A 25385-nucleotide genomic window follows, 5' to 3' on the forward strand; every position below is an offset into this window, starting at 1 on the left:
CAAAGAAAATGAGCAAAAATCAAGTTATGGAATGAGCCCAAAATGCCTCCAAACCCCTTAAAAGAGGGCATAACCCTAACTCACGTCCAAGAGGGGTTAATAAAATATAATTTAATAATAATTTTTATTTATTAGTCTATTGGTTTCCAAAGATTAGCCCCTTTTGCCGAAACTTCACCTTTTTGGAGCCTGCATGCCTTAACAAAGTTTATTATTTTTTTAATTATTTGAAAAGGGGACATGACAAATCCTCCCCTCCCAAATATTGCTTGTCCTCAAGCAATGAAGGTTGGAATTCTCAAGAATATGTGCTCCCTCCCAAGTTGCATCCTCTAGGGGTAATCCTTTCCATTTGACCAAATGCTCTATGACGCTCCTGTTTCTCAATCTTTTCTCTCTTGTATCCAAAATCTCTTCTGGTATCAAAACTAATTTCCCTTCATCATCAAGAGGTGGTAATTCTGTAGATACTATGGTTTGCTGTCCTAGAACCTTCTTTAGGCAAGAAACATGGAAAATATTATGTATTTTGCTATTTGGTGGGAGCTCCAATTCATAAGCTACCTCTCCTACCTTCTTGATGATTTTATAAGGCCCATAGAACCTTGGCTTGAGTTTCTCTGCCCCACTCCTCTTCAAGGTGCTTTGCTTATATGGCTGCAACCTAACAAATACCAAATCTCCCACCTCAAAAGATCTTTCAATCCTTTTCTTGTCAGCATATATCTTTTGTTGGTTCTGTGCATGTTGTAGGTTATCCTTGAGGGACCTTATTATGTCTTGGCTTTGCTTGACAAAATCACTTGCTGCAGGTACTCCGCTATCGGAAAGTATTAGATCAACAAAGGAAAGGGCATCATAACCATAAAGAGCACGAAAAGGAGGCATACCAATAGACATGTGATGAGATGTATTGTAACAATAATCCCCTAGGTGTAACCATTTCACCCAAGCATGTTGTTGATTTGAAACATAGTTCCTCAAATATCCCTCTATCCATTTATTAACTATCTCTGTTTGTCCATCTGTTTGAGGGTGATAGCTAGTACTGGGAGTGAGTTCAGTTCCTGCCAAATGAAAGAGCTCCTTTCAAAAAGAGCTGAGGAATCTACTGTCCCGGTCACTAACAATGTTTCTAGGCAAACCATGTAATCTAAAAATTTCCTTGAAGAACAATTCGGCCACTTGTGATGCCTTGAAATCAGATGTGATAGGAAAGAAATGTGCATACTTAGTTAGTCTATCTACCACCACATATATGCAATCCTTACCTTGAACCTTGGGCAACCCAGTGATGAAGTCCATGGAAATACTTTCCCATTTTTGTTCGGGAATAGGAAGTGGCTGCAACAACCCTACAGGAAAATTTTGCTCACTCTTGCTTTGATGGCATACCATACATTCCTTAATGTGTTTAAGGACATCCTCCTTCATACCCTTCCATGAAAACCGCTCTCGAATTTGCCTGTATGTCTTGAAGTATCCCTGATGACCAGCCAAAGGTGTGTCATGAAAGGCTCTCAATATCCTCTCCTTAGTTTTTGACCCTGGCACTAGGAAGATCCTGTTCTTGTAATAAATCAATTCATCAGCAACCTTGTACCTGTTATCATCCACTAACTTATCCAAAATCTTTGTGGCAAAGGAATCTTTAGCATACTCTAAAATTATGGAGACTTTCCAATCAGCAGAGATAGATGATAAGGAACACAAAGTGGGCTTTCTTGAGAGAGCATCAGCAACCACATTATTCTTTCCTTTCATGTATTCAATATCAAAATCATAAGCTTGTAATTTGCTTACCCATTTTTGTTGACGATCATTCAAATCCCTTTGGTTCAAGAAGAACCTGAGGCTATTATGGTCTGTCTTTACAATGAATCTCCCACATACCAAATATTGTCTAAACTTATGAAGTGCATGCATGATTGCCAACATTTTCTTATCATAGATGGAGTAACCTTTCTCTGATTGATTTAATTTTCTACTCTCAAATGCTATTGGATGTCCCCTTTGAGTTAGGACAGCCCCTATACCTTCTCCAGAAGCATCACATTCAACAACAAAAGGTAAAGAGAAATCTGGAATTGCAAGCACAGGGCATGAACTCATTACCTCCTTAAGCTTATCAAATGTTTTTTGTGCCTCTTCTGTCCAAACAAAAGCTCCTTTCTCTGTCAAATCAGTCAAGGGGGCAGCAAGCTGAGAAAATCCCTTGGCAAATCTCCTATAGTAGCTACACAAACCGAAGAAACCTCTCAACTGTGTAAGATTAGTGGGTGGAGGCCAATCCAAAATTGCCTGGATTTTTTGTTGATCAACCTGTACTCCTTTAGAACTTATAATATGTCCCAAATATAGGATCTCTGTCAAACCAAACTCACATTTAGATAGCTTAGCATAGAAGGATTGCTGCTCCAAGATTCCCAAAACAGTGTCTATGTGCTTTAGATGCTCTTCCCATGTTTTACTGTATATCAAGATATCATCAAAAAATACCAAAACAAATTTTCGAAGATGCTGGCTAAATACCTTATTCATACAAGATTGGAATGTTGCAGGTGCATTAGTGAGTCCAAATGGCATAACAAAAAATTCAAAGTGCCCATAGTGACATCTGAAAGCAGTCTTTTCCACATCTTCACTCCTCATTCGGATTTGATGGTACCCTGATCTTAAGTCAATTTTTGAGAGAAGTATACAGCACCATGTAACTCATCAATGAGTTCATCTATGCGTGGTATAAGATACCTATTTTTTATGGTCTTCTTGTTTAGAGCCCTGTAGTCTATACGCATTCTCATTGTACCATCCTTTTTCTTGACAAGTACCACAGATGATGCAAATGGACTAGAGCTAGGCCTTATGAATCCCATGCCCAGGAGTTCTTTAATAGTTTTTTCAATTTCTTCCTTATAACCTCTTGGATGGCGGTAGGGGGTTGTTATAACTGGTTTGGCACCCTATTCTAACTCTATAACATGCTCAAAACCTCTATCTGGTGGTAATCCTGGAGGCAAATCATTGAAAACTATACTATGCTTATCAAGAATATTTTGAATTTCAAAATGGAAATTACCTTGATTCTTTGGAGAGCTTGTTGGTTGGATTATGACTCCTGCTGGCCATGTTACTTGTCCTCTTCGAAAAGTCCTCTCCATCCTCTTTGCAGAGACCGCCTTAGGTGCTCCATTCGATAAACCTCTCAATATGACTTCTTTCCCATTGGAATGAAATTTAAACTCCATAGTTTGATGGTTCATGTAATAGCCTCCGATAGAGTGCAACCATTGAACACCCAATACAAGATCTGTCTCCCCAATACCAACCACATAGAAGTCATCACATAACTCATAATCTCCTAAGGTCATCTTGAGTTGTTTCACCACCCGTGTGCAAGGCATAGTGAATCCATCAGCTACCGTAAAATTGAATCCCTCAAAATCTTTTGCTTTAAGCCCTCTTTTCATGACAAATCCCTCATCAATAAAATTGTGAGTTGCCCCACTATCAAGAAGAACTGTCAACCTTTGCCCTGCTAGTACCCCTCGAATTCGAAAGGGATGGTATCTTGGGACTCCCGATAATGCTGCTAAAGTGCCATCCTTGCTGATTTCTTTTTCTTTCTCTTCTTCTACCTCCTCCTTAGTATCATGAAATTCCTCATGCTCATCTGAATCAGATTCTGAAGCAACTTCAATATAGTGCACTTGACCTTTCCCCAAACATCTGTGTCCTGGAGCCCATGGTTCTCTACAAGTAAAACAAAGCTTTTTCCTTCGTAATTCACTCCTAGTCTCTTCATCTACCTTCTTTTTTGCCACCTTTATCACATCTTTTGGTGGTAGTGTTGGGAAAGTCTTTTTCTGAAAATTTCCCTTATGTTGCCAAAGATTTGGGGGTTTTTGATTAGTGATTGATTTCATAGGCACGCGAGTTTCAAGTTGCAAGCTTCTTTTGATAGCTTCCTGTAAGGTTGAGGGTGAGAAAGCCTTAACCAAACCCTTAACAGAATCTTCTAAACCATCAAGAAAAAGATAAACAATCCTCTTTTCACTCATATCAGGTACCATAACAGCCACTTTTTGAAACTCTTCTATATACTCATTAACTGATTTGGTTTGCTTCAACTTTGACAATTCTTTAAAGTACTCTTCATCATCCTTGAGGTCAAATCTATCTATCACTCTTTGACTGAAATCATCAAATGTAGTTACCTGATCATGACCTTGAGTAGTCATTCCATGATACCACCAATCATAGGGTGCATCTTCCAAGTGTAGACTTGCAAATTGAACAGCATCACTCTCCTTCATGGGGTTAAGTGTGAAGAAAGTCTGTAATTTTTGTAGCCATGCTCTAGCTGAAATTTTGTTTGTTCCATCAAAAGTAGGTGCTGTAAACTTGCTTATTTTATTTTTGAGCTCTCTTCCACTTATGTCATGCTCCCTCTTATTCTCTTTCTTGGGCATCAAAGTGTTCATCATATCCACATATTCTCTAAAAGGAACCGAACTACGAAAGTCATCATCTAAGCCATTATAAGTAGCTCTTAATGTAATCAAGTTACCTGTAACCTCTTCTACGGAATTAATGGCTGAATTTGGTACTGGTGGCTCATCTGTAGGCAAGAAAATAGTTTTAGTTGATTTAGATGGTGTGGATTTCAGATTTCTTGACTCCTCTGAAGTGCTCCCTTTCTCATTAATAGATGCAACTCCTTGTAGTTTTTCTGTCAATATTCGCAAAGCCTCTCTAGTTTCTGCCAAACTATCCGCTGTTTGTTTCTGAGTATTTTGGATCTCTTGGAAAAATTTCTTTGCCATCTCATCTGGATAAGTCATACTTTTCCCTTCCTTGGATTTTGTACTTTTACTTTCAACTGGAGGTTTGATCAAAATTTCTTTATTCTTTTCTCGCTGCAAATATCTTTTTTCTCTTTCACTTAGTTGCATGCGACCATAAATTTTGACATGCAACTAATTAGAAGCAACATGCAACCATAGAATATGACATGCAAGATCTGGGTAGTTGTCAAAACTAACATGCAAAATCTGGGTAGTTGTCAAAACTTACATGCAAGATCTGGGTAGTTGTTAAAACTGACATGCAAACTTCTACAAACCCTCAGGCTGGCAAGATCATGGCTCTGATACCACTGAAATGTCCCTTTTCTGATTTTTCATGATATTTCAAGCCTCAAATCAAATCTTTAAAATCAAACAACTAATATCCCAAAGATCCACCAAATTCCTCAAGAAACCCCAAATCGGGTATGCTGAAAATAGTGCTAAAAGCTTCACAACTTCACAAATTATTAATAAATCTGAAAATGGAAATTTTTACAGAAATTTCAGCAGCATAACAGCTTACAAATTGACATTTCCAGATCCGTATAGCCTTTACACAACAGTTCAAAAATGTAAGACAAAAACTATGCTCATCAGGCTCTCGAAATAGCACAAAATATGCCCGGAAACACCACAAAAACACTAATAATCTATCTCAGAAGTTTAATCACGTCCCAATACATATATTCAGCTCTATTTTAACATTTAAAAGTCTGATATACAGCAGCAACCCAAACTGATATGAAATACTCAACTGAAAACACCAAACTCATACAAAAACACACCCAAAAAACCCACAAATCTGCACTGTTTAGCACAATGGCAAACTCTGTATGAGCATGCACATGGAATGGCTTCAAACTCCCGTTCTTAGCCTTCTTGGAAACCTGCAAACTCTCGTTCTTGGGTCTCCTTCTCCACAGGTTTGGCAGCCTCTGAAGAACAACAAAGAAAATGAGCAAAAATCAAGTTCTGGAATGAGCCCAAAATGCCTCCAAACCCCTTAAAAGAGGGCATAACCCTAACTCACGTCCAAGAGGGATTAATAAAATATAATTTAATAATAATTTTTATTTATTAGTCCATTGGTTTCCAAAGATTAGCCCCTTTTGCCGAAACTTCACCTTTTTGGAGCCTGCCTGCCTTAACAAAGTTTATTATTTTTTTAATTATTTGAAAAGGGGACATGACACTTTTGCTGATTTTAGACATGTTTGGAGGGGATTGGTAGTTGATTCATGTGAAGAGGCAACTTAAGTGTGGATGAGTTTTCTAAACTCATTTGCTTGTCGCTCAAACCTGCAACAGCACATCATGGAGTACTTACAGACCTGGGCCAACTTATTACCTCGCTCATTCAAGCTATTTCATTTTTGGGTTGTAGGGTACATGTTATTTGGCATTAGTTTGGGGTATAACAGAATTTTATATAACATCAACTCTTATCATCAAAAAACTAATCTTATTGCCCCCACGGGTTAGGCGAGTTGGCCTGAGGTTGTGGGTAGATCCTGATGGTCTCAGGTTTGACTCCCTGGTTCGTCATTACCCTGCCACAGGCACTTGGGGGAGGTGCTGGTTATCCCATGGGAAAGGGACTAGTCTTGCCTCAAGCTCACCCGGTAAAGGGAACCCGCTAGGCTTGGCTCACAGGGATACCCTCCGAGACCAAAAAAACAACCACTAATCTTATTATTACGATGTTTATGATACATATATACTGATATGGTATTATTTTGGATGGTCATACAGTCAAAATCTATCTTTTCATGCCTTTTTGAATTGTAACACTAGATGGCAGTACCAGGAACTACCAATCTCTGGCTCTTGTTGTTTCTTACCCTGATAAATTAGTGATTAAACGTTGTAATCGTTTACCACTGGATAAGTGGAAGAAGCTTGTTTTACATTAAAATACTGTCTAAGATTTTCCATTAGATAAGTGGAAGATGCTATTTTATTTTCCAGTAATACATATAAACCCCACCAAATAAGTGATGTTGGCTAGCTTGTCACCTGATGCTTTCAAAACTATTCAATGCTACATTAAGTTAATTGTATATCCCAGAACACCATAATTCTCACCTTGCCTGTCCCAAAATCTAGGCAATCCAAAAGTCGGAGGATTTTGTGCTGCAGTTTATTTTTAGTTGAAAGTTATATTTTTCCAAACAAAAATGTATAGGGTGGATGTTACACAGAAGTGGCAACCATTTGATGCAATTATTGTGGGCACTAGAGCAGAACCGGAGGAAGACATAAAGATATTTGATATCTCCTTCTTCTGACTTATAAATGGCAGCCATCATTCTCTGATTTATGTTTTTTAATGAGCCAGTTATTGTAGTTATTTAGGTGAGCCTTGTGATGAATTCGTGTGTTGTTGTTTCTTTAGTTTTCTCTACTACAAACTTATGGGTCAATGTCATTCCTGGGTTAAATCCCTTTACACTTGCCAATCTTACTTGAAGCATTAATCAAAAATCCATCTAAGAGGAAGGAAAATAGTCAGCGCATAAAGAATTTATTAACTTAGAAGCAAAGCTTACAGCAGAGAGGTGGAAAATCTGCAGGTTTTTGTTAGCTGCACTTTTCCTGGCCAATCATGATGCAGAGTTATTGTAATCTCACATTTGTATGTCTATTGAATTCAAAGACAGTTAGGACACTTGTGGGAGTTGTACGAGAATTTGAACTAATTTGTGTTGTGGATTTTGTTTGTTTATTGGCTCAAATTATGAATTTCGGTAGCTGGCCCACTTCTTAATTTCTGCAAATCATAGGGAGCGGATGATTAGAAGAGAAACACAAGTAGTGACCAGGAAAATAAAGAATTACAAACTTGAAGGAAAAGGAAGCCCCTCTCAGAGTGCCTCCCAGGATGAGCACGTCTTACATGTGCAGAAGAGTGAAGGACAATTGTTAGTTTCTGATGGATGTACTTTGAATGTAGAACTGTTGCATCTTTATCTTTCCATATCAGCCCCAGGGAACAGAGGCAGTCTACTGTAATAGCAAGATTCAATCAGAACCATTCCCTAAAGATGGGGATAAAGAAGAGATCAACTATTAGAGTCAAAATGGCGAGAAAGAAATTGCATTAAATTTTACACTTGATTCGCTAAGGGATCTTGATGATGGGCAAGCAGAACTTCACTCAACATTTTTTGACAGATGGGTTGGACTGACTAAGGTAAACTTAGTGTTCTCTCAATGCATAAAAATCAACATAGTTGCCAGTTTTTAAGAAGTAGATAAATTCAGGAGATTCATAAAATTCAAAACTTCATTTTTTCCAAACAGAATCAGCAAAATTTCTACAGTGATCAAGACCAAACCTGATTTGATAATTCTAAGAATTAGAAAAGCATCTAAAGTTGGATGAACATATAACCAAGGCAACAAGTTACGGCAGCTTCCTGCTCAACTTAGTTTAGTGTATGAAGGGTGTTCTTTCCTGCTTGCATGGTGTTTTTCCTTCCAATAGAGATCTAAATATGGTAGCCAAATGTCATTTATCCCCACCATTGTAGCTTCTTCAATTAGCATGGCGCCTATCTTCTGAAATCTTCATTGAAATACAACTGTTTGACAGGGGTTTTCAAGACTTATTACTCCCATTAAATATTATGGGTAAATTATAGATAAACCTTACATCTTGATCTAAATAACACCTATTTATACATGATGGAAATTCATGCTTTAGAATCAATGCCTTTCTGTGTGAGAAAATATTTAAATGTATACTCATGTAGTACCAAATGTATGAATCATTCAGATAAGTATATTCTACAAGTGTTAACATTGTGACACTAAAATATTTCAGTGTAAAGCAATGGTAAAAGAATCAACCTCCCCACTGATATATTGAGGACTGGATGTACAGATTAACTCCAAAATTCTGTTGCAACTACCGTTCAATCCAGAAAGATTTGTGTATATGATAAACTTACCCTTTCCTTTGGAGGCATGATGCCAAACGCCTCTCCCATGGCCAATTTAGTGGAAGATTCCTATCTCCAAATCAAATCGGAAGAATGAAGCATCATGATATTGCAGTAAAATTATATTAGGAAGGTTAATAACAGAGAAACTATCTCGAAGTATGATCTTTTAAATATCAAATAGAGGGTCTTAATAACACAGAAAATTCCATGAATAAATCCTCAGAAGCCATACCGGGTGATACATCAATAAATTGTTTATTATTGTGAGTCGTATTGCTTCCAATAGCTCTGGGTCGTCAACCTTTCGACCTGTATTCCTGCAAGATTTTCAAAAACATTAAGAAGGTAAATTAAATTCTAGTTGTACGCCCTAATTGTCCACAAAAATATAACCATAAATGCATGTCTCACTTTAGTTCTCAATATTGAGGGTTTGATTAGAAACAAAAAAGTACACAATAACTTGGGAGTGCCCTTAATGAAATAAAGAAGAGGTACCCAAATCAACAAGGGATGTATTGTGACATTTGCCCCATTGCAAATGGGGATCCCCTACATTCTTGTCTGCTTGGCCATTTGCTTTTGAGTTCCGGTGGTTTGGTGTAATTTCCCAAAATTTTGTGTGTTTGGGTAGGCATTGATGATTTATGCTTAGTCTGGTATCTAGCATCATTTGCCTTGAGTGTTTCTATCTTCCAAGCTTTGAGAGAGGAAGTTTTGTGATTAAGGGAATAATGGAATTTAACTGTGGAAAAGGAAATAACTCTTTCAAAGGGCCTACTGGGGAAGTTTTAAGTGCTTTGATAAGAATTTCTAGTTTTAGCAATTTATACTTTTAGTTAAGTCTATTTTTAGCTTCACCATCTCTCCGTTTGGCCTAATTTTGAGTTTGTGCAAACTCAAGAATTTAGCGAATTCTATATTTAGTTAATTATATTTTAGCAAGTTGCATTGTGTCTCCATTTGGCCTAATTTTGAGTATGGACAAGCTAACTGTTTTTAGCAAATTCTATTTCTATTAAGTCCTTTTTGACAGCAGGTTAGCATTGACTGCAAAAGAAACAAAGAATATCTAGATTCAAGTTAATTGAATTGAAAGACTACAGCAAGGAAACCTTGGTAAGGCATGGCAACAATTCAAAATTCCTCCACCCAAAAATGCACCTGGGAAAGGGAATATACCATGACGAAGGATTCTTCCTTAACACAAAATTCCTCCACCCCAAAAGTGCACATACGAAAGGAGATTAACTATGACGAAGGATTCTTCCTTTATTCTTCTTTACTTTGAATGCAAATTAAGTCAAAAAGTGTGTGCTATGTAGGCACATCTTTTATCGATAATTGGAAATAATAATAAAATAACTACAATCTAGTTGGAAAACATGCCCAAGAAAAGTATCACACAATCAGTAGCTATAAAGTCATACGGTTGCCTTCATTGACTTGGGCTTATGTGGAGAGGATTTGGAAGGCAAAATAGTTGACCTGGGCATGAAGCATACAATCATACCATTTGTGATGAACACATTTATCATTTGTTTTGATAGATCATGCTTCAATGCAAAGCATTTTCAATGAAAAAGTGGGTGAACTCATTTGTAAAGGCTCACATAATATGAGTTACCATTACAATGCCACATGATTTGGTTTTGGTTGTTTGTGATGTCCCCTTTCTGAAAAAGCAATTAATAAATAATATTAAAATACAGCAAATAATTTAATTAATTACAAACGACAATTGTAAAAAGTATGTTCTCTTTCTAAAATAGGATTTAATAATAATCAATAATTAAAATATAAAAAGAATATAAACAAAATCTAAATTAAAAAATCAAGTTAAAATATTAGAGAATTAAATTAAAATATAAAAGAACTATAAATAAAATCAAAATCAAAATATGTGACTCCCTCAAATCTAAAATCTAAATAATTAAGTTTAATGAATGGTCAAAAGGAACGAAATAAAAAGATGTGACTCCCTAAAATATGAGATATAAATGGGAGACAAGAATTTCATTTGGAAAGGGGAAAAAAAAGAAGAAAAAGTGCATACATCGAGAGAGAATAGCATATAAAGAAAAGTTAATTAATTAATGACAAAAGGATATGTCTCTTCCCAATAAGAAGTGACCATTCAATACCAGGAATATTTAATGAGGATTGAAATCATTCCTAAAGGCGTGAATAGAGAAGAAAATATATTTGGATACTCTCAATTGAATGAATAAGAGTGAGACAAGAGATTATAATATTATAATAATATATGTATAATAAACTAAGAGATATATTACGAATATATGTATATGTATATGTATATTAAGGTGGTTAATAATATATATTATAATAATTAGAATTATAAATGTTATATTTTACATGTGAATACTTACATACATACATACATATATATCAAATATATACATTTGTAAAATAAAATAAAAATTGTTGGCTTAACCTTAAATCTTCAATAATACCAATGGAAGGATAGATAGGTGTGTGTAGAGTGGCGAGTGATTTCCTTCACAAATTACATGAATCAGAAGGGGAGATATTGACAGGAGTTTGTGAAACCCTGGGCCTTATTATGGATAAGGAATCAACACTCTATGACAATAATTTTCCTCATCCTCCATTGAGTTGAAAGGGAGTTAAGATAAGATCAAATATAGTATTTAAGATTTACATCATGAATCACTTATCTCCTTATTAATGTCAAGACATAATATTGTGTTGTACTAAACAAGTTTTCCCTAAAAGGGAACATTACATTGTCCCTTGTTGGGTGGATATTTTGCAACAAATGGTTTAAGCAAATTCAATCGCACAATAGGTAGACCAGCCACAGTGTGTGAGACAGAGTCTCTCCCACCTTTAAAGGAACGCTTCCCCTTCTCACCATTCCTTGGATCAACTCAAGATAAGTAAGAAGTTAAGAGATACATTATAGGGTGTTACTAATATTCTTTCCTCTTTTTTAAGGAAAGAATCCACTTATTTGACAAGTTGGATCTCTTACACTAGACTTCTATCTAAAAGCCAAAAACAATTATAATGATACCAAACACCAACTCAAAGGATGATTGAGAGTGCACTGCTTTAAATCTATGTCTAGTTTTATCTATTCTATAAGAAAACTCTCTACCACTGAGGCGCACAGACTTCCATAAGTAGAAAACCTCTAGGCTTTAATTCTAACAATTTGTGAATTTGGGACAGTAATATAACCTATAGCCAAAGCTTCTAGTATATATATTACCACTATTGCTCCCAATCAAAGCTTCGGCTCCAATTGTTCCTTATGATGGAACTCTAAAATTTGACAAAATTTAGAGTCCCAAATCCTATGCCAAATAAGTTTTTTGTATGAATGGTGGAAAGAATAGAATATGGGGGATGATATGTTGAAGATTTATTACCAGTTTGTAACATATATACAATAAAAATTTTGTACAGGTACTATATGATGTATGGGAAGCTTTGGCTTGCAAAAAACCAACACATCATTCCTTGAGTTTTATAGCAAAACCTGTGGAGTCAATATAACAGATCGATTCAGAATGCCTACTTCCATAATGAAACTTTCAGAGATATTATCAGAGTGTGGCTTCGTGTTCAAGTCTCATTACTGGAAAAGAAGTTGAGTTTGTTTGTCATTTGTTGGATAATGATGAAGACAGTTGTTTGTGAGATCATCAAGGTCTTCTAAATAAACTTCAAAGTTGTCAAAGTGAAAGAATAAGAGCATTGAGCAAAATGAAACACTTGTTGAGTTCACTGGATAACCCGTGGGGAGTCAAAAAGTAGTGCAGTGAATCATGGTATATGCACCCAGTCCAACGGAACGAAAAAGAATGGAAGATTAGTTAAAAACGTTGGAGGATAAGCAACACGGAAACAACGGATCTATAGTTGACGACAAAGGAGGAACACGCAATACGTTTTTAAATGACGAATATGAAGAAGAAATCCAAAGATACCCCTAACAACAATAATGAAGCATGCAGGGAGAAGGAAAAACGGAACATGGCAACTGGGAAATGTTAATATTATTACGTAAAGTTCCACAGCGATGATCTTCGACAAAGAAAAGTTGGAAGTTGTCAGGAGCATTTATGCATAGAAAATAGGATGCCATATACTGTCAAAGATGGGAATGCAAAACAAAGCCATATAATATCGAGAAAATCATATCCTCACAAGTCAGAGATAAATTGATAAGTCTTGCCGTTAATAACAAATTAACATGTCAACATAGAAATGCTATAAACATTTCGATTAAAAGAAAATTAAAATAATATCCACTATGATATAAAAGTATTGAAGGAATCCTTCTATGTCGGTAATCAAAAACATTTGAATAAATTTGTTATGAAGAAACATGACCCTTTGAAATGTCACTCTATGAAATATAAATAGGAGTGAGAAATGTATTCCAAAAGAAGAACATATGAACATTCATTCAGATATTCATAAGAAGTATTTACATTATTTTGTATGGAGGAATAAGGGGCTTATTATGACTTTGTAATAAAAATTCTATTATTTTATTTCAATAATAAAATGTTCTTTGTTTATTATTAAAGGCGTCGAGATTTAAACTACAGGCAAACCGTCCTTTGTCATTATTTTTGGAATTTTGTATACAATTTAAATGTCAGATAAGTAGACATGATCATTTAGCATTTTAAATTTGATCATCATAGATATTGTGAAATAAATAATTGTTTCCGTATCTGTGTCTAGTTTGTCTCCCATAGGAGTTAAAATTTAATCTAGACTAATTTAAAATTGCATATATATTTGATCTATCGCACCTTGATCATTTTATTGTTTGCAGTAAAGTGTGTAAAACATTATGAAGTTGTACGTGAAAATTCACTGAAGTTGACTCTATTGTCCGGATAAGCAAAGGCACTGGTCTTTTTATTATTTAAGTCAGAAAATCAATATATTCCTTCTACAAGCATAAAATTCATTATTGACAAACATTATACAATTCTTTTAGTTATTTCAAAAACTCAACATTCTGTTTCAGTGAGATCAAGTTCAAGGGATTTGCCAACCGAAGAACTCCAGAAGTTTAAATTCGCTATAGAAAAGCCTTGAACCAGACAGTCAGTGTTTGAGGTGGAGGTTTACCCGCCTAGGTGTAGCGGAGCCTGAAGTGCAAGGGAATCGAGAGGTATTCCCATTCATTGCGCAAAACTAATTGCAGAATCCTATCGGAGAAGTGGCAGGCTCTTGGATTTTTCAATCTACGGTTTTGGAAACCAACAGATTGGCGACTCTATTGGGGAGAGTTGCTCGAAATACATACTGCGAAGTAACCCAGGATTTCTAAGTTCATAGATCAGTATCAGAAATTGTATCTATTTGTTTGGAAGTGTACTCTGTTGGAAGTGAGAACCCGAAAGACCACTACATTCCTCGAATGAGGTGGCGACTCTATTTAAAAGGATTTCAATGGGTAGCTCTGCGGAGGGAGAGGACTTAGAAGGAAGTAATTTGATTATCTAACATGAACAATATGTATTAGGAGGCAGATCTATTTTACACCATGGAGGAAGAATACATACACCCCTTAGATGCATTTTTCAATCTGGAAAGATATGAAGGCGAGACATCAGCACATTGGTTTATAACGATGGTGGATATTTTTTGAGAGGTACCTTAAGACATCATGCCTTCATGCAAGGAATTGATAAGAAAGTTTAGTGAATTGGGAATCTCGCCAAAAGATCCTGATTTGATGCTTCTCTTCCAAATATTGGATGAAGGTCCCAGTTATATATCTCCTTTGGATGCATATTTGAATTTAGAAAAGCAAAAAGATGAATCTACAACGGAATTCTTCATGAGAATGTTTAATGCTTATCAAGAAATACCTTCAGAATACAAACCTTTGTCATTTGATCTTCTCTACAAGATGCAGGAATTGGGCCTCTTATATGATCATCAGTTTCTTAACTTTCTCAAACTTATGGATAATGAGCTGATTGTAGAGGAAAATGAATGCGAGACTGAAGTAACATATGAGTCAAATGAAATTTCAGATTCAAGTAGAGATGAAATTTTTGAACATGCTGAAGGAGAATCAGCTCATGATGATACTTATATGCCTATAGATGACGGTGAATGTGAAAATGAGGAAGAGGATTCTTTAAGTGTGGAGGAGATTTCATCCTTATTAGATCAGGAATTTTTCTCAAATCACCATGGTGAGCAACGTGATAGATTAGAGCATTCTCAAGAGGTATTGGATGAATGAGATGATCATTCTGAGGAATCATATAGTGAAGATGATATAGAATTTCATATGGCATATGAACATGAAGAAGTCTTGGTATATATTGTTGATGAAAATATCCATCTTACTGGTCAAGAAGATGAGGATTCCCAGAAGGATGAAATTAGTACACTATTTGATGAAACATTTGCTAATTCAGATGAAAGCTCTCATGATAGTATGCCTCAATTCTCTATATTCTTGAACCCATTGTTCGAAGAAGTAATAGAAGATAGGTCTGAATTTTCTATGTTCTTGAATCCTTTATTTGAGGAAGATCTTCCATGCATCCAAATCCATCAGCACCATGACGAAGATAGCAGGCCTAACAGTGATTTGGAAGTTGAAGAAACTCATGACATACATTCAAAAGGTGAGATATCTTCTAGTTCATCCCATGAGCAGGGGTTGCAGAAAATCTTTGAAGGAGATACAAAATCAGATATGCATAATAAGGAGAATGTGTTGAGTGATTCTAAAAATCTTCCAAGCATCCCACTTGATCAAATTCTTGATAAAGGGGAAGTAGTGTTTCCTAGACATGAGGAGAAACATCTTGAAGATGGGGCAGAGTATATGCACGAGGATATCCGAGCAAAGAGGATTTCTTTTGATGTTTTATCAATGGATCGAATGCATGACTTCAGGAATCTTCCATGTAGTAAGGGCCATAATGCACTTAATAGTTTCTCAAAAATAGATACCAACGAATGCATTGGTGAAGTAAAAAGCAATATGTGTTGTTTATACAAATGATGGCATCATGATCAGCAGGTTCGATGTGTTACATGATCAGAACTTTGTGTTTGATAGAGGGAAGAATTTATGTTCACATTTTTGGGGGCCTGTCATCACCCAAGTTTACCTTGCATTATGTTAAGAATGGATGCTCGATCTGCTCCTCCAGAGATAGCTGGAATCTCACTATGCTCACAGAGAGCATACATCCCCAGAAAGAGCCACTCATGGAACTCTAAAATTTGACAAAATTTAGAGTCCCAAATCCTATGCCAAATAAGTTTTTTGTATGAATGGTGGAAAGAATACAATATGGGGGATGATGTGTTGAAGATTTGTTACCAGTTTGTAACATATATACAATAAAAATTTTGTACAGGTACTATATAATGTATGGGAAGCTTTGGCTTGCAAAAAACCAACACATCGTTCCTTGAGTTTTACAGCAAAACCTATGGAGTCAATATAACAGATCGATCCAGAATGCCTACTTCCATAGCGCAACTTTCAAAGATATTGTCAGACTGTGGCTTCGTATTCAAGTCTCATTACTGGAAAAGAAGTTTAGTCTGTTTGTCATTTGTTGGATAATGATGAAGACAACAAAATTCTAAAAAATACATCCTTGATCAACATTGGAGCAAATCTTGCCATCCTGCTATCATTTGAGGCTATGTGCATGTGGACGTTGCTATAGTTGTTTGTGAGAACATCAAGGTCTTCTAAATAAACTTCAAAGTTGTCAAAGTGAAAGAATAAGAGCATTGAGCAAAATGAAACACTTGTTGAGTTCACTGGATAACCCGTGGGGAGTCAAAAAGTAGTGCAGTGAATCATGGTATATGCACCCGGTCCAACCGAACGAAGAAGAATGGAAGATTAGTTAAAAACGTTGGAGGAAAAGCAACACGGAAACAAGGGATCTATAGTTGACAACAAACGAGCAACACGCAATACTTTTTTTAAATGACTGATATGAAGAAGAAATCCAAAGATACCCCTAACAACAATAATGAAGCATGCGGAGAGAAGGAAAAACGCAACATGGCAACTAAGAAATGTTAATATTATTACGTAAAGTTCCATAGCGATGATCTTCAACAAAGAAAAGTCAAAAGCCATTAGGAGCATTTATGTAGTAGAAAATAGGACGCCATATACCATCAAAGATGGGAATGCAGAACAAAGCCATATAATATCGAGTAAATCGTATCCTCACACGTCAAAGATAAATTGATAAGCCTCGACGTTAATAACAAATTAACATGTCAACATAGAAATGCTATAAACAATTCGATTAAAAGAAAATTAAAATAATATCCACTATGATATAAAAGTATCGAAGGAATCCTTCTATGTTGGTAATCAAAAACATTTGAATAAATTTGTTATGAAGAAACGTGACCCTTTGAAAAGTCACTCTATGAAATATAAATAGGAGTGAGAAATATATTCCAAAAGAAGAACATACGAACATTCATTCAGATATTCATAAGAAGTATTTACATTATTTTGTATGGAGGAATAAGGGGCTTATTATGACTTTGTAATAAAAATTCTATTATTTTATTTCAATAATAAAATGTTTTTTGTTTATTATTAAAGGCGTGGAGATTTAAACTGCAGGCGAATCATCCTTTGTAATTATTTTTGGAATTTTGTATACAATTTAAATATTGGATAAGTAGGCATGATCATTTAGCATTTTAAATTTAATCATCGCAGATATTGTGAAATAAATAATTGTTTCCGTATCTGTGTCCAATTTGTCTCCCATAGTAGTTAAAATTCAATCTGGACTAATTTAAAATTGCATACACCTTTGATCTATCGCATCTTGATCATTTAATTGTTTGCAGTAAATTGTGTAAAACATTATGAAGTTGTACGTGAAAATTCACTGAAGTTGACTCTATTGCCCGGATGAGCAGAGGCACTGGTCTTTTTATTATTGAAGTCAAAAAATCAATATATTCCTTCTACAAGCATAAAATTCATTACTGACAAACGTCATACAATTATTTTAGTTATTTCAAAAACTCAACATTCTATTTCAGTGAGATCGAGTTCAAGGGATTTGCCAACCGAAGAACTCTAGAAGTTTAAATTCGCTATAGAAAAGCCTTGAACCAGACAATCAGTGTTTGAGGTGGAGGTTTACCGCCTAGGTGTAGCGGACCTGAAGTGTAGGGAAATCAAGAAGTATTCCCGTTCGTTGGCCAGAATTGATTGCAAAATCCTATCGAAGAAGTGGCAGGCTCTTGGATTTCTAATCTACGGTCTTGGGAACCAACACCTTATATTAACTATGATCTATTAAACCTACAATAATAACATGAACGAAAGATAATTGAAACGAATCACAGCCACAGCTTCCAATTTGTTCTATCGCAATTGTTTCCTGTCAAAGCTTCTAACCAACTACTTCTTTCTATTCACTTTTCTTTCAAGTTTGCACTGCACAATCAAAGTTATGCTTGCACAAGTTTGGCAAAGCTCTCTTGCATATAATAAAAGATGATTTTTACAATGAGGGAGGCACTCCTTATATAGGAAAAAGGAGTGAGAGAAAGGAGGAAAAGGTGGAAGAAACTCAATCACCTCAACTCAGTCAAACTAGGAAATAAGATTTATTGGATTACATGATTGAAGGTTCGTGTAATCGGATTACATGCAATTGGCTTACATGTAATCTATCTTCTGCAACTACAAAGCTGAAAATGCTAAAAAACTAAAAGAAAAAGATGAAGAACGTTGAATCAATCTCAATGATTGTCAACAAAAGCCTTATATTTGGCAATGCAATCAAGAATTAGAAGATTTGGAATCATCATCTTTTGTGAAATGGCATCCACCTTGACTCCACTGGCATTTTTAAAACTCGGTAGTTTTTTTCAATAAAATCCCACCAGTGTTTTGCTGCAAAGTTATATGTTGAGAACTTGGTCATTGTATGAACTCCAAAATCCTCTAAATCAAATTCAACATTAACTCTATCAATGAATTACGAAGTTATGTCTTCTTCGGTGAACAAGTTGTCATCTTCTATGAGCACCTTACAACCCATGTGTCTTAGATCACCCATGATTTCCATTTCTACGGCTTGGCAATTTTGAGGGTTCTTGTGTCTTCGTCAAAAGCTTTTCCATTACCTGCACTTTGTGACCCATGTTCCCTAATACTCATAGAACATATCCATGGACGGAAAGATGTTGTGCATGATCAAGACATCCAAATCAGCTTCTGTCATTTGATCCCGCGTGCCCAAATCTTCTTTCAGGACATTGGCCTGTTGATTGAAAGAGACAATCATATCATGAAGCCTTTCTTCAGCACCTCTGATATGTTCAAGGACTTTGAGCACATCTTTAATTGATTGAACTCCCTTTGTGATAACCTCCTCGAATCAAGCCTTAGCTTCTTCAGCCCTCCAATTAACCTAAATTGTTTGTGATGTGACGACCACGACCTGCGAAAATTGTTGGCAAATGATCTCGTGAAGACAAGCATTCTCCAACTTTAACTGAGTTTTCTTCTCCCAGAGTTTGTCGTTCTTTTTTGACAAGAAAGAAACTGCATCCTAGGCATCTTGTTGACACCCCAACCATGATTGTTTCCCAAGTTCAATTTTGGTGAACTTGTAATTAGAGCGATTAAGCTCTCTGGCTAGTTTATCCACTAGAGGCCTTATCATCTCAGCATATTTAGTTTTCTCATAATCAACAAGGATTCTTGAGACAACTTTTTCCCTTTACACGGGAAGCTTAGACTGGTTCTTTTTCAAAGGAAGATCGTCTAGGGGTAGCTCAATCTTTCTTCTCTTCATGGCAATGTTTCCTAACCATGCAGGCAAGTTGAAACTTTCATCCATTGAGACTGGAATGGTGACTATGACAGACATTGATCCTGATTTTATTTTCATTGTCATAATGCATGCCTCCATTTGCACTGTTGGAACCATCGGTGTTCTTTAGGATGACTCTATCATGAACATCTCGAACCCTGCAACCGAGGTATCAAGTTGGGAAAATTGTCCCTCTGTGAGAGTTGGAAAATCGTAAAACACATTTCCCAAGTTTTCACATTGCCCTACTATGAGAATAGGTGGAGCCGCAAAATAGATAGGCAGCGTTGACATATTCACCTCAGAAATAGGAATTGTAAGCGTGAATACGATGGAAAATGAGTCCGCATCATGCTCTATGGCAGCCAAGAATGGTTCCTCTTGGGCAGACGGCTCCTAGTTGCTAGGAAGCTATGGAGGATATGATCGTTATTTCACCTCCTTCTTCCTCCTCACCCAATTCTTGGGCTTGGAGAGGCACTTGAGATGAATGTGAGGGTGGAATGTCATCTTTTCCACCCTTGAGCTTCAATTTGAAAGTTTTACTTGGCTTAGAGGTGGATGATTTGTCCTTCCTTTTCACCTCCACTTGAGATTTCCTTCCAATTGGTCTGAAATGACAGCAATGTACTCCATCTTTCCTAGTGAACTCTCTTTAAGCCTTTTCTTTTCAGCCATGTGTTTGTATTCAGCAAGATAGATTGGAATCTATCAAAGATGCAAGTTGTCACTTTCTGTTGCCATTGGATGGGAATGCGAAAACCTTTTCCAATTGGCTGTTCTGAAATTCTGGAACCAAGATCATGCCATCCTCAATCTCAACCCCTTCTGGAATATCAACCATGTTGAGGTTAATAATTTGCTGCAAAGTATACCTGGAATAGTCCATTTTAGCAACGTCCACGTCATTGTGCAAATCAATCCAAACATCCTCCATGCGAAGAACATGAGTGAATGCCCTATTTATCTTGGAATGCATACCTCTATAATCAAAATCAGATCTAGCCTTGAACTTCTTCAGTATAATGAGTTGAAGATCTGATTCCATGGCTTTTGCCTTATATATTGAGATAAGTGCATACTTGCCAATTTGGAGAAGTTTAGTAGTGGAAATGTTGAATCCTAGCCTATGCTAGTTGGTTTGATATGACTGTACTTTCATCAAGATGTTGCCAGTTCCATGAGAACTATCCTATCACTAGGATATCTTGGCAGTGTATGGTTCTCCTTCAAAATAACCAACTCTCAAGTAAGTGAAAGTTGGAAATTGTAGAAAAATACATTCATACTGATTTACTTTCTCTCATGCCTCATCTAATACTCTTTTTGCTGCTAACTCCTTGTTGAAAAGACACTTAAAATGCTAAAAAAATGCATCTTGCACCCTTCTATAGTGATGCTTGCTTTGTGTGAGAGTGAGCTTATCATAGTAATTCCAGATGGGAACCACAGAACAATCTCCCTTGGTAGAAAATCCTGAGAAAGTCCACATAGTTGCAGCGATGTAGATTAAGTATGAATTCATGTGGAATGAGAATGACTTCTTCACGTGAATCAATTGCTCACACAATGTTGTGCTTATGATTTCTCCCCAATAGGTGGGTTCTTTGTGTTAGAGAATCTGATAGATGAATTTGAACATTCAGGTTCTCAAAGTGGTTAGATTCTTTGAGGCCTCATATCTTGCTTAAGAGAGTTATCAAATTGTTGACTTCTCTCAAGAAGTCAGATCTGTTTATTGTCTTTGGCCATCTAGAAAGTTTGGTCTTTTATTAACCAACCATTTGTCATTTGCATGCCTTTGATAATCTGTCTTGTTTTGGTTCCACAGCTGAAAGGATATTTCTTTAGATAGATCCACACATTTTGGAGTTGTAGGGACCTCAAAGATTTTCCCCATCACATCCGGATCTAGGCTCAAAAGTAACTTCCCATCTACATCCTTAATCGTTTTTGACTTGACGTCAAAATGTTTGGCACATTCCCACACGAACTCAGGTTCGAGCGGGAAAGATAGATACAGATGGATGTGATTTCTCCTGATATGTTGAATATCATGACTGGAAGATGTTTCAACCCTCTACAAGAAATTACTCGTCTTAACATGACCAATCTTTGTATCTGAGATCTCATCAAAAGTAGACAAAATGTGTGATGGAGTTGTGTGAACTAGCTCCTTATCATACTGATACTTCATTTTTCCTTTGGCCTTTGGAGATGTAAACATATCTCAGGTTGCAACATGAAAATTCCAAAGGGTGAAAACATCATCTCACAGGATTAGATCAATGAAAACTGTGGGATTTTGAGTTGCAATGTGGGATCTATGAAGGATAGGTGTTTGAAGTATGGATTAGATACATATTGAACACATTTGAAGGCTGGAAATGAGTGGGCAGCTTGTATTTTCAGCAAAAAAGACCAAAATCGAGTTTAGGATGATGGACTACATGTTGAAAAAATGGGGGCCAAGAATGCAAGTTGGAAGCATATGGATATGTGCAAAAGGACAATTTTAATATTTAAAAGTGTGAACTTTCACCAAAATCAGATTTAAGAGACGCAATTACATATGGTAAAATTCATCATTTTTACTTGATGTAAATATGTAATCGGGTTTGTAGCATGCAATTGCATATGTAGGAATATAGAGTTTGGGTGTATTTGAATATTTGATTAAACATGGAAGATGAGAACATGTAAATGCACTTGCATTCTTGGGGGAAGATCTCCAACTTTTCTAGAAAATAAACCAAAACAAGTAACAAAATATATAGAAAAACTTGAAAACAAAAGAAAAACATACCTCTTGCTTTGACTCAAACTTTAACAAACTCCAAAACTTCACTTTGCATTCAATTTTGTTTTGAGAAGGAAAAGCTTTTGCACTTGCAACAAAACGAAGGTTTCAAACTTATTTCATAACTTGATGCAAAAAACTAGGGCCGCAATTGAACAAATGGATAATAAAGAGTCAAAGAATGCAGCAAATTAGCAAAACAAGCAAGAAATGCAAGCAAAATTGAATCCTCACACTTATTTGAAGAGCAATGAACAAAATTTGGAAGAAGTTAGCATGAACTTGTTCTCTCCAAAATTGGATTTTCCAAGTGTATTTGAATGCAATGACCAGAAGCCTTTAAAAGATTCAAACCTTAGCTTCAAATTGGGTTTAGAAGATGCAAATGCATGTGGTAAACCTTGAAAATGTGGTTGCAAATGCAATCCTAAGTGCAGATCGCACTTGTTGGAGGATTTGAATGTTTGAAAATGGAGGATTACATGTAAGTGTATTTGATGCAAATGCCTCCAGAGTTCCTTTTCTTCCAAGCTGCTAGATAAAAGGGTGGTCTAAATGCCCTTTAAGATGGTCATTTTTGCTTTAGAAGAATAAATCAGGTTTACAAGAGCTCTTTACATGTACATTTTGGCTTTGGAATGCCCATATTCGGGTTTAGAAAGGCCAGACACATGTTTTAAATGGGTAAGACAAATGCATATAACTCATGTTGCAACCAAAATCGAGTTCTCCAAGACAGATGCACGTGATGTTATTGATGCAAACACACTCCTTCAAGGTAAATCGGGTTTGTAGAAGGCATTTTCATGTGAGGTTTTTACTTCGTAAGCCAAAAATGGGTTTAAAGAAGGCTTTTGCATGTAACTCATATGCATTGGCAATGCACAAGTACAAACGTTTTTCTTCAAGTAGCCAAATCAGGTTCTCTAAGCTCTATTAACCTAAGAAACCAAGTTCGGACCCTAGAACTTGGGTCCAAGTCTGGGCAAGGTGCTTGTTGGGGACTATACATAACCCACAATCCCCAATAGGGACCTTGCCCGGACCTACCGTGGACCCAGGCGAATCCATGCGGACCCGCGGCCCATGTGACCAAAAAAGTGACTTAAAAAACATAAAAACAACCAATTTTTTATTATTGTTTTGTTTGTAACCCTAAAAAAAGCCCAATAAGAAACATTTCATTCATCTAATCTCTCATTTGCTTTCTCATTTTGGTGTGGCCATTTTGTGAAAGATCCCTAATGGATCTCTTCTGCTGATTTGCTGTAATTTTATATTTTTAAATCTGTTTTCCTCTTTATTTATGTTTTCTTGCAGAACTAGATAGAAGTGCAAAAAGGTTTGTTTGTTTTTGATGGTTTTATAACATAGAAAGGAATAGGGAACAGCAACCATAAAACAACACTGAAATAAATAAGTATTCAGTAAAAATCAGAATTATTGCAAACCGTACCAGGCATATTTGTTTGAATTATAGAGCCAAGCAATAAATCCAATGCATTTCCCAAAGCTCACATACAAATTTGATGTCAAACTGGAAGTTGAAGATTGTTCTTGAATCCAGCATACATTTGGAGGTGAATACAAGAAATACTCTATACAACATGTGGTGTATCTGCTGCAAATGGCGTCCCACAGGCTGCAATGAACCACATCCCAACTGGGAAGATGATATGCCACGCTGAAACCCCAATGAGAATTGATGCCTCTGTCCTTAATCACCATGCACAATGCCTAAGAGATTTGGTGCCAAAGATTGCTGAGGGCTATGTCCCAGCCAATCACTAACCTGGGGTTTGCGTCCCAGACTAGAAATCGCCCATTCAGAGCAAATTCATAAACAAGTTGTCAAATATGCAAAAGACGATCTTAGAATGAAGCTTCTATCTCCTTATAACCCCTCTCAATTGTAAATCGAACCCTAAGTGTCTCCAAGTGGCGTTGGGTCGTGAAAGTGTTATAATTTCTTATTTTAAAGTGGTCATGTTACTAGAAAATGACCTTTTTCCTCATAGACAGAAATCTGTTCACTAAATTGCCCTAAGACCAAAGAGAAAGATTTAGAGAATTTTGAGACCTTTCTAACGAGCTATGCATCCAGATGAGGCCAAAAACCCCTTATTACTCCAAAATGGCTAATAGCTTAGTGTTATTTAACTATTAAACACTAACTTAAGAAATATTAAAAATATAACCCAAATAGCCACAAAATGCCCAACTGACATCACAAACCATAAAATCATCCTATCACCTATCTGTGACTGAAGTCGGAAATCAAGGATCCACTGGCAGTCTCATCCCTAAAATCTAGGGATGCTCCTAAAATTTATGAAACAAGCCCTATCCCTCTGAAACTGAACCCAATAAGTAATCTCATGGAGACCCAACCCTAGGCAAGATCATACCTCCTAAAAAATAGGAACTGCCTCATAAAAACAAGGAACGTCTCCCAATTGATCAATAATTGCCATAACATCAAGTCCCCAACACTGAATAACCATACTGGGTCTCTATCCAACCCTGTCAACCTACAAGACCCCATAATAAGCTGACTCACATGTCTCTGCTAGAATGAGCTAAAACAGGGGACATGACATTTTGCAAGTCTGAAGAGAAGATTGTAGAGATTGTTTGTAAAGTCTCAAATCCTTCCTATAATAGTGTTGAGTGTTCCAGGTATGCATTTGATCCTTCCTTTTGCGTCTTTGATAGTTTGTTTTTAGTTTTTTTATTGTTCTAAAATTTTATCACGTTCTTGTATAAGTTTTGAAATATTTTTTATTTTATTTTAGTTATAGATTGCAAGAATGAGTAGTCAAATTTCAGTGGGTGGGGAGGGATCCCAAAGATTTAAAATTGATAGAAGTTCTTCTTTGTGGAAGTATACAACAAGAATTAAGCAATGTGTTAGAGGGGG

At 36.2% G+C, this 25385-nt stretch overlaps 1 protein-coding gene across 1 annotated transcript in view; it reads right to left on the bottom strand.

The window, feature by feature from the left end:
* LOC149538135 (ACT domain-containing protein ACR11-like) overlaps positions 1 to 25385 on the bottom strand; it is a 126401-nt gene that overhangs the window by 58255 nt on the left and 42761 nt on the right. Inside the window, exons 5-6 of the mRNA XM_089799514.1 lie at positions 9030 to 9114; positions 8804 to 8863 (exon numbers count right to left, since the gene is read on the bottom strand). Coding sequence (XP_089655640.1) covers positions 8804 to 8863; positions 9030 to 9114 — 145 coding nt within the window. The remainder of the gene's footprint in view (positions 1 to 8803; positions 8864 to 9029; positions 9115 to 25385) is intronic.

This window comes from Cupressus sempervirens, chromosome 9, assembly GCF_028749045.1.
Source record: "Cupressus sempervirens isolate cs-2001-9-10 chromosome 9, ASM2874904v1, whole genome shotgun sequence".
Lineage (NCBI taxonomy): Eukaryota > Viridiplantae > Streptophyta > Pinopsida > Cupressales > Cupressaceae > Cupressus > Cupressus sempervirens.